Source organism: Furipterus horrens, unplaced genomic scaffold (assembly GCF_987537825.1).
Source record: "Furipterus horrens unplaced genomic scaffold, mFurHor1.1.pri manual_scaffold_17, whole genome shotgun sequence".
Lineage (NCBI taxonomy): Eukaryota > Metazoa > Chordata > Mammalia > Chiroptera > Furipteridae > Furipterus > Furipterus horrens.
In genome coordinates this window covers 3,375,442-3,386,915 of record NW_028327187.1, presented here as the reverse complement: position 1 = coordinate 3,386,915, position 11,474 = coordinate 3,375,442, and the positions used below count along the sequence as shown (strand labels likewise).

General features: G+C 35.2%; 1 protein-coding gene across 1 annotated transcript in view; it reads right to left on the bottom strand.

The window, feature by feature from the left end:
* Nucleotides 1–7,803: 7,803 nt before the first annotated feature.
* POF1B (POF1B actin binding protein) overlaps nucleotides 7,804–11,474 on the bottom strand; it is a 57,891-nt gene continuing 54,220 nt past the window's right edge. The window contains exons 16-17 of the mRNA XM_090264752.1: nucleotides 9,814–9,928; nucleotides 7,804–7,838 (exon numbers count right to left, since the gene is read on the bottom strand). Of these exons, the coding sequence (XP_090120878.1) occupies nucleotides 7,833–7,838; nucleotides 9,814–9,928 (121 nt within the window). The 3' untranslated portion in view covers nucleotides 7,804–7,832. The remainder of the gene's footprint in view (nucleotides 7,839–9,813; nucleotides 9,929–11,474) is intronic.

Here is an 11,474-nt window from a genome sequence, read left to right as displayed (position 1 = left end):
AGTCTTACTTTTGTGGAACTTCAGCAGTGAGATGGGAAATAAAATGCAGTCCCCATCAGTCACTTAACTGCTGAGTCCTTTATTATGGCACCTGGAAATTCCAGAAATCTTCAAGTTTGTGTATTAAAGCAAATGGCACTGGAAAGCAGGTTAGATTGAGTGAGTTACTATAAAAAAGAATTTCAGAGATGCTAAAATTTTACCACAGGGCAGGATGTTTGAAATAGAGCATTCTGCGTTGAAGTCCAAGGAGAAGTCTAAGGATTACAGTTTCCCCATTTCCTGATGTTCGAGTTGATTGTTGTTCCGTATAGCATATATAACAAAAGTATATTTGAGTGAAGTGTGGCTTTCTAAAACGGATGCAACTGGTAGTGTTGCCAACAAAGTTAAGCACTATATTTCTTAATGAGCTAAAGATGACATTGAGAGAACGCAGTTTTCTTAAATATATTCATTGTTTAGAAGGTTTTTTTTAGGGCAGTCTTAGCAAGTATGATGGTTCTAGTCTTACTTGCTCTAATGTTTGAAGGTGCAATTTTATGCCATTATTGAAATTTTTGGTTTTTGAAATCTATATACCATATAATTAACATGCATTTTCAATATGAGGCAGTGTTTATGCAGTATTTAGCAAAACACTGTGCTGCCAATAGAGTTCAGAGGTGGGTATTCAGTTTACAGTGTACAAATTTAAAATATGCATCCCTTTAACAATGCTTTGTGTTAGCATGCTGCAAATCAAATGGCGCTTAATATAAAAAGCTGGTTTAGGGAAATTTAATAAAATCCTGTTCATAAATGTAATGCATATGATGTGTACCTTTAAGTTTTAGTTGCTTCATGCTTACACGCAGCTGTTCAACATAATTAACATGTAATTTCACTTCACACTATATCGTGGCTTTGTGTTTTAACTAATGTTCACCTTTCTGTTTTTGCACCAGATAAGAATAAGTTCCTTGAGAATAGGTTTTCTATCTTTCTTAACTTTGGAAAATCTAAAATTGTGTGTTATGTGGCTGTAAATGATGTACACGCTGTAAAATAAGATTGTCAATGTTACGTGGGGTTATTCTTTCTAAATGTATTCATTATAATGAGCATACAATAAAATGCATTTATTGCACTTCAGAGTTGTACGAGTTTATTTAAAGTTTTGCTGTCCTGTTCATTCTTTATTGAAACACTTTCACATAAAATTGCTCTTCGGCAGTTTGGTCTGCAGTTGGAACATGTAGAATTTTGTGCATTACCAACAACATGAGTTAGGAACTCACACTATTATAATGACTATGACATTATTACTGCTCAAAACTAAGTGTTTGCTAAAACCATGGCAGAATGCTGTGAAGGTGCCCATCTTAAGACTTGATATTTAATATTATAGAGAAAACAAAATTCATAACCTGATCAGTAAGTAACACAATCCTGAGAAATGAATCAAAAATTATGTTCCTTCTTTCTCTCTGCTGCATAGTATTCCATTGCGTAAATGTACCACCGTTTTTTCATCCACTCATCTACAGATGGGCACATACACTGTTTCCAGCTCTTAGCTATTGTAAATAGCGCTGCTATGAACATAGGGGTGCATAAATTCTTTTGAATTGGGGTTTCAGGATTCTTTGGGTATAATCCTAGTAATGGAACCGCTGGTTCAAAAGGCAGTTTCATTTTTAGTTTTTTGAGGAAACTCCATACTTTCTTCCACAGTGGCTGCACCAGTCTGCATTCCCACCAACAGTGCAGTAAGGTTCTCATTTCTCCACATCCTCGCCAGCACTTGTTGTTTGTTGATTTATTGATGATGGCCATTCTGACTGGTGTGAGGTGGCATCTCATTGTGGTTTTTATTTGCATCTCCCTGATGGCTAATGATGTTGAGCATTTTTTCATGTCTATGAGCCCTTTGTCCTCCTTGGGGAAGTGTCTATTCACATCATTTGACCATTTTTCAGTTGGAGTGTTTGTCTTCCTGGTATTGAGTCATATGCGTTCTTTATATATTTTGGAGATCACAAAACAGAACCACAGGCATGGAAACATGAATCAGACTGAAAGTGACCAGAGGGGAAGTGGGAGGGGGGTAATGGTGGAAAGAAGGGGAAGGGACCAAAGAGCATGTATGAGTGACCCACGGACATGGACAACTGGGTGGGGACTGACTGGGAGCGGGGGGTGGGCTAGGCGGAGGAGGGCAATGGGGGAAAATTGGGACAACTGTAATAGAACAACAAAAAATGATTTAAAAATTAAAAAAAAATAATGTTCCTAATAGAGCATTATACATTCAAGAGAAAAACTGTTAAGTATTTGAGAAAGGTTTTTGCAAATGAGCATAAAAATTATCTGCTAAATTCAAACTAGTCATTCAGTACAATTCATGCACCTTAATACATAGCACTATTGCTTAAGACTGTCACTTGGGTTAATTAGTTTTTAATGATCACTAACAAAAAAAATGTGTTAGTCATTACATGTTAACTCAGTGCTTTTTTAAGCTTCAATATCTGTAGAGTTCACCTAGGGATCTCATTAAATACATATTCTGAGTCAGTAGTGGGATGAGGCCTTCAATTTTGCATTTCCAGTGAGCTTCCATGTGTCACTACCATAAGAGACCAAAGTCCCCAGTGTGATTCTTGTACTTTTTGACAACTACTTAAACAGATATCTATGGGTGAGTAAGTAGATAGAGGCAATCTGTACTAAGGATATGGCATTTGAGCTGAGACATAAGTGACAAGAAGGACCCAGTCATGACGATCATGTGACCATTCCAGGCAGAGAAACATGCAAATAACCTTGGATGGAACCAGCTTTGGCTGGAACCAGCTTTGGCTGGATCATGGTGAGGAAGACTGAGATGAAGCCTATGAGAATCTGGAAAGGGAAGCCATTTAAGGAAGGGAATATGTGATGTGATTATTCTGGAGGCTGTGTAAGGAATGTATGGAAGCTGCAGGAAGTAGGGAGCCATATAAAAAAAGTTATTCTAGCTGTTCACAGTTACAGAGGAGCTGGAGAAAAGTAGATGGATTTTCTCTTTCACTTACAACTTGGGTCTAGAAAACCCCATCCAAGATAGAACAAATAAAAATGTAGCCCATGTAACAAAACATTGTCTTAAAAATACAAATTTTACTGCATGGGCCTGTCTTAGGACAAAACATTTCACCTAAAAATGCAGGTCAAAATACCATCATGAGAAAGAGAAATAATTAGGTAATTATTTTAAAAGCATTTTTCCAGAACAGTTAACGGCCATTTTGTGGAAATGGGCTTTTCTGATTGTCACTTCTAAACGGCCTATTCCATGATGCAGAGGAAAGGGTTATTACTGTATTTGGGATAATTACTTGGGTACAGCTCTCAAATTCAACTCAGGCTCAAAGAGGACAACCACCAGTTGAAACCTGAACTACCCTTAAAAATATGGACGATATATTTTTCAACCACAAATAAAAAATAGAAGAATATAATGAATCCTTGTAGTATATAGCCACCAGGCAGCTTCAACACTTACCATTTTGTGGCCAATTTTGTTTCCTGTATATTCTCCGTCACTTCTTCCTGTGCCCACCTACCTGATTGGTTTGTTTTGAAGCCACCTGAGTTTACTGGTTTAATTTGCAGTAAATGCTAGACATCTTTTTAAGGATTTTTGAAAGAATATATAGCAAAAAATTTTAATCTTAAGTATGCCTACTGCCTACTTCCAAGACAAAAGACTCATCTCGCATGAAGCCAAAGGAACAAAAGAATCCTTTTCTGCAGATCTTTGACTAATTACCCATGTTGTGACAATTAAAAAAACTGGCTAGACTTGGAATTTTACCCAATAACGTTTTTCTGGCTAATAAGGCTTCTTTTGGAGAAAATGTAGAACTAGATTAGTACCTAAAATATCATTGAATTCATTAATTTGTGGCCATTGTATAATTGAGGAATACAAGTAAGCAGAACCATATATAGTCTTCATGGATTAGAATATTTAACATAATTAAAATGGCTATAGTGCCCAAAGCAATCCATAGATTCAATGCAATTTAAATTAAAATACCAATGGAATATTTCAGAGATTTAGAACAAATATTCCAAAAATCTATGTGGAAGCAAAAAAGACCCTGAATAGCCTCAGCAATCTTGAGAAAGAAGAGCAAAGTTGGAGGGATCACAGTACCTTATATCAAACTATACTACCCATTATAATGCAAACAGCCTGGTACTGGCCTAAGAGCAGGCATGTAGATCAATGGAACAGAACATGGAGCCCAGAAATCAACCCATGCCTCTATGGTCAATTAATATTTGACAAAGGGGACAGGAGCATACAATGGGGTAAAGACAGCCTCTTTAATGGATGGTGCTGGGAGAACTGGACAGGCATATGCAAAAAAAACTGAAATTTGACCACCAACTTACACCATACACAGGAATAAATTCAAAATGGATAAAAGACTTAAGTATAAGTCACAAAACCCTAAAAATCCTAGAAAACATGTAGGTAAAAATCTCATATATCTCTGTAGCAGTATGTTTGCCAATATATCTCCTAGGGCAAGGGAAATAAAGGAAAAATAAATGGGACTAGATCAAGTTAATAAGACTTTGCACAGCAGCAAAAGAAACCATCAACTAAATGAAAAGGAAACACGCTGCATGGGAGAACATATTCACCAGTATCACATCTTATAAAGGTTTAATTTTCAAAATGTATAAAGAACTTATACAACTCAATCCCAGGAAGACAAACAATCCAATTAAAAAATGGACAAAGGACATGAATAGATACTTCTCCAAGGAGGACATACAGGTGGACAATAGGCATGAGAACAAACGACAAGTGCTGGCGAGGATGCGGAGAAACGGGAACCCTGTGCACTGTTGGTGGGAATGCAGACTGGTGCAGCCACTGTGGGAAACATTATGGAGTTTCCTCAAAAAGTAATGATGAAACTGCCTTAAGACCCAGCGATCCCAATTCTGGGAATGTATCTTAAGAATCTCATAACATGAATTTGAAAAAATGTATACACCCGTATGTTCATTGCAGTTTTGCAATAGCCAAGATTTGGAAACAGCCCAAGTGCGCGTTGGTAGATGAGTGGAAAAAAGAGCATGTGGCACATTTACACATGGACAGGCCTGGAGAGCATCATGCTAAGTGAAATAAGCCAGGCAGAGAAAGACAAGTACCGTACGATCTCACTGATACGTAGACTCTAATGGACAAACTACACTGATGAACAAAATAGAAACAGGCATGGGCACATGGAACAGACTGACCGACAGCTGTCAAAGGGAAAGGCGGAGGGAGTGACTGGATCAAAGGAGGTGAAGGGATTAGCCAAAGAGCACGTGTGCATGACCCATGGGCACGGACAGCAGCACAAGGGAGAAAACGGGACTGGGGACGTCTCTAACATTGTCAAGGATATGAAAGAAAGAACAGATGAAGAGGTAATGTGACCTAAAAAGAAGAATGTCTACCCATCATCTTTGTAGATTACACTAACGGGAAAAAGTGAGAGAAGCTCTTCGTTAAGGTCATCTAAATTGGGGGGTGTGATGAAATTTTTTAAGCTTCATTTTAATCCTTTGTTTTGTTTGTGTTAAGAAAAATATAACAATGCTATTACAAGGATGAGAAGAATGCTTTATGGAATTACACTTGCCACAAGTGATATATGGGAATCAGAAGGCTGGGTTTGTAAGACTAGGCTTTGAAAGCAGAAACCTGCAACAAGCGGACGTCCAACTATGTTCAATTGTTGTCACTAATAACACACATCAGGCCTTTTTTTGTTTTATTAGAGGGGTGCGTTTAGCTTTAGCATAAACATTCATATGCCAGTAACTTCCTGAGAAAAATGTACAGCTAAGCTAAAAATCCATCCTGTGTGTTTTACCAGCACTTTCACAAAGACCATACAAGTAGTTCACATATTTTATTTAGACACTTAGATTGTTTGAATTTCTTCCACAGTCTCCATTTTGACATCTAAAGTGAAACATACTGGAATAGAAATTAGATAATAGGTATTTCTCACCTGACAACATCTTTGCGCTTTTCAGAGATAAGTACATAAAACTTGTGAGAGAAAAGGAGTCACTGCTCTTTTTATTTATCTTAGCCATGCATGGGAAAAGAAATACATACATTTCAGTTTATTAAGTATAATAAGTACATTCAATCACTGTGCATGGATGAAGTGAGTCACTGACATCCTGACTTCTTAACTGCCCCAGATTATGGACTGTTATTTTGGATTGTTTGGGAGGGGAAATTACACTTGTTCTAAGTTTCAAGTCGTTATGGTGGCAGTTTTCTATCAGCATACTAAAAACTGCAGTTTATATGACATGTAATGGATACATAACATGACATAATATTGTTAGCTACATGTATGAGTAGTTAGCAGAAGAGAAACTGCCCTGTTGTTCCCACACCACAGGGAAAAAAATGGAAGGACTATAGAGCTCATGAAGAATATTAACATTTTCTATCACAAAATATTGATAAAATTGGAATTGTATCAATCCCTATTAGAGAGCTAGACATTTTAGTCAAAGTATTAACAAAATAAGGCTTTTAGCTCTGTATCAAAACCTATTTGAAAGTTATGAGTATTAAAAGCATTTTTCTCATTTATGGTTTGATTTATTGCAGTGACTCATCTGTTCTTATTTTAACAGATATGACAGAATTCTATATAGATATTTGCAAAACCTCCTTGAAATGCAACCCAGATATATCTGTTGCCTAAATCTATATTTTGTCAAATGCAAACATTTTAATTTTTGCTAATTATCAACTTTAAGTAGAGCATTTGAAATAAAGAAATTTCATTTTCATCTAATGTATTTAGAAAATACTTTTGTTCATTTCGTAAGGTAATTCGAACCCAATTCATCAACCAACTTCTAAGTACATTAAATACTTTTCTATAAAATCCCTTTCTCTCAAGTAGGGTACAGATATCAATAACTTTTTCTTGCTCTTTTTCTTTCTTAAGCCGGTATGCAATATTTCTATGTTACATTATGCATTCCCCTATAAAAATGTCTACCTTTTTTTGCCCATTACTACAATATATTGTTACATGTTTCTAAGGAAGTAAGTGGGCTCAGTTGGGAGTGATATGCCTTGAAAGCAGAGATTTGCCAAGCCACTGACACATCCTTAGAACCATCATAGCTCAATGTGAAAATTAGTGGATTTATTTATTTGAAGATATGATCCCACTTTCCTACTTAATGAAGTTAACCATCACCCTTGATATAGTTATGTCTCTGAGAGGTATAAATAGCATGCAATGAAGCATCTCTTTTAGTCGCAAGTTTCAATGTGAGAAAAACAAATACACACTGTATACGTGTATACCTTGCACTGAAGTTTCTTTTTTAAATTCAATAGTCTTTTGCCTATTTTTTGGTAACAAACAGTATCCTTGTAGCTGAATTGCATATCTAATATCAGAGAAAATTTTTCTAATGGAATAAGTTGTAAAATCTCTACCCCAACACATTAATTTAGTATCTAGGAAGCATCCTATTGAAAAATAGTGAATTATGTCCTACATTGTCTGAAATGGAAGTTTGAATGAGCAATGAATGCTATATTGAATACAGGAGTGTAATAGACAGGATCCAGGCCTCATAAATGGCTGGAGAATCTCATCTTCAGAACTGATTCATCTCATTAGGTTCACTGAGGAGTGCCATGGTTCCCAATTTTGATTGGCCTTTCGTTATGGAAAAATAATAATTAAAGTACTAATGCAGAACCCCCCCCCCAAAAAAAAACCTTTGAATTGGAGAGTCATTCATGGCTGGAAAAGAAAAAAAAAGTTAGTTTACAACAAGCTCATAATTAATTTTAGACATTGTCATGGTATGCACACAGTTTTGAAAAATAAATTGATAGACATAAAACCAAAGGAAATGTACTGCATTTTTGTGGTGTTCTTTTGTATGTATATTCAATGAAACTGGTTTGTCTGACTTCAGCCAAGGTATATATATGAAATGACTTTATGCAGCAGTGAGGGAGGAGTCAGTAAATTTCTTCCTTGGTGTCATATTTAGAGGTTAAATGTGTCCTGCCTTTAACTTAATAAATACAGATAGTTCATCTTTAAACTTACTTAAATATATTCTGGACTTGCTATCAGTATCTAGTCCTCTAAGATATTAAGTTTGATATTTATTGCTGCACATTTCTAATGGAGAGAATAGTAATGACTACCATTCTGGAGACCCTTTATTTGGCATACCTTCACATTGATGCCACCTCTGGGTCACATGTAGTTACTGGTAGCAACTGCTTTTCAGTCTTAAATATCGACATCCAGTAATCCCAGAATGACAAATTTTAAATCCTGCACTGACTTGCCCTTGCTGCTCATCTGGTTCTTGGACTATCAAATACCCTTTATTAGTTAACAGTTAGTAGTAAGTAATTCTCAACTAATTAATGACCTAAGAAACACAACATATGTCAAAACTCAAGTTATTTTTATTTTGGCATTGCTAAATGTTGGTTGCTTTTATTAATGTTAGAGAACCATGTATACAAGGTCAATGGCTTGATTGTAGTTAGAAAAGGACTTCAGAGATGAACACTTTCTGAATTTTTTTTTTTACTTAAATATTTGAGTTTGGTCAACGAAAAGATAATTTTAAAGTAAGTTATTTAATAGATGCTTTTATTAACTATACATCTGCAGTAATTTATTAACTATACATCTATAGCATTTTATTAACTATAAATCTGTGATTTTAAATTGTTTTCAAAAGATTCTGCAAATGATTGGTATTTGTATATTTATTCATTGTTCATCATGGTATGTTTAAGCATTTTAAGAACTTTACTGAAGTATAATAAACATTGTAGGCTTACTTAACAGCATCCCTGGCCTTTACCCACCAGATGCCAACAGTATGTAACCCCTAGTTGTGGAAACCAAAAATGTCTCCTAAGGAGAAAACTTGCCCCTGGTAGAGAACTGCTCTGCTAGGGAAAATATATCCCTTGTTTGCTCTTCTACTTTAAAGGTGAATAGGTCAATACGTAGAGTTTTTAGGAAAGTAGTTCTCAGTCCTTTAGAAGAGGAGGGCTTTAGTAAGCAGCCCTCTTAGCCCTGTATTGGACTATTTAGAAAGATGCTAAGGTATCATCTTGTCATCCTAGAGGATGTTGTAGAAGGTATATTAGAGTACCTGACCTTTAAAATACTCATCATCAGCTTAACTATAACTATGGGGTTTAAAGCTAGAGAATCTTATGATCTAGCTAGAAAGACAGACACACCTCTTCTCTTTCAAAGTCTTAAAAATTTACAATCTACAGGAATAAGTATCACATACAAGATTGCAAGACAAATTATATTAAAACCTGCTCCTCCATATTACATTCCCCTTTATAATTGTCTATGACATTTTCTACCTGCTCTAGAAACAATAAGATTGTTTGAGAATTTGAATAGAATTGATTCAATAACTTCAAAGATGTGCAAGGAAATAAAATTAGTTCCTTTTTTGGGGAAAGTCCTATCTAATGTATGATAGTTTAGATAATCAATGATAATATCCCATGTGTGAATCCAGTATGAATCAGTTCAAATTTTCTTAATTCCTACTATATATCAATAGAGAAAATATGGCAACATCTTAAAGAGGAAAAACACTGAATTCTGTAAGATTTTAGTTCACTGACATTTTACTAGAATTTTTGAAAGCCATCACATAGAGAACATATAAAAACCTTTAGTACTAATAGGACTAATTACGTCCAAGGGAACTTACACAAGTCCATTTGTCTTCTGTTTTCTCAATCACAACTGTCTGGGTGTCACTACCTGGTGGTATATACTCATAGTCATCATACAGGAGGCCTAAGATTGGATATTGTGTCCTGTACCTATACAGGAAAACAAATTAGTTTACAAGATGCCCAAGAAAATAACTTTCATTCCTATTTAGTCACTCCCAGTTTGATTCCCCTTATTAAATTAATTTGGCTCTGCATGACTTTTGTCTTTTTTTTAAGAAAATGCATCAATATTATAAATGAATAAGTCAGACTATCTCTATTTGCAAATGGTATGATCTTATACAAATAAAATTTTTAAGAAATCCAATAAAATTATGAGAATTAGTAAATGAGTTCTGCAATGTTAAAGAATACAAAGTCAGTACACGAAAATATATTCTAACCCTATACAGTTGCAATGTACAATCTGAAAATGAAATTAAGAAAAAAATTTTATTTAAAATAACGTCAGAAAGAATATAGGGCTGATTATTTGGTGACAGAAGATGGTTTGACTTTGGGAGGTGGACACACAGCGCAATACACAGATCACGTGTCACACAAATGTACACTTGAAACTTATATGATCTTATTAACCAATGTCACCCCAATGAATTTAATTTAAAAGAGGGAAAAGGAAAATAATACTTAGAAATAAATTTATTAAAATAAATTCAAGATGTGTGCAATGGAAATTACACAATATTGTTTTAAAAAATTAAAGGGGATCTGAATGGAAAAGGATCCCATGCTCATTGGTCAGAAGAATCAATATTGTTCATTAACATGGCAATTCCAAAAGTTTTCTCCATATTCAATTGAATTCCTGTAGGAATCTTAATGGTATTTTTTACAGAAATTGACAAGCTTATCTTAAAATTTATATGGCAAATGCAAGGACCAGAATTAGCTTACGCAGTCTTGAAAGCTCTCATTCCTGATTTCAAAACTTAACCAAAAAACAAAAACAAAAACAAAGCATGCTATGATAATCAAGAGCGCATGGTATTGGTATAAAGACACACAAATAGATCAATGGATTAAAACTGAAAATGTAGTTGAGAGTCCACAAATTTGCCCTTATATTTGTGATCATTTAATTATTGACAACAGCACCACGGCAATCCAACAGGAGAAAGAATAGTATATTCCACAGACGATGCTGGGACAACTGGATATTCCTGTGCACAAGCATGAACTTAGACCCTTATTCTACACCATATGAAAACTAACTCAAAATGGATCACAGGACTAAACATAATAGATAAAACTGTAAAACTCTTGGAAGAAAACAGAGGTTTAAATTTTGATGACCTTGGACTAAGCAATGGTCTCTTTAGTAGAATTATTGACCTGCCAAAGACACCAAACTATAAGGTTATAAGTAAATAAATGAATCTATACATTGTCATTATATATACATATATATATATACACATATATATATAAATTATAATGCTGTAACTTGGATTGTATAATAACCAAAGCCACATTAAATTTCATTTAAAATACATTACTTTTCCCTTGGCTGGTGTGGCTCAGTGGATTGAGCACTGGCCGGTGAACCGAAAGGTTGCTGGTTCAATTCCCAGTCAGGGCACAGGCCTGGGTTGCGGGCCAGGTCCCCAGTTGGGGGTGTGTGAGAGGCAACCGA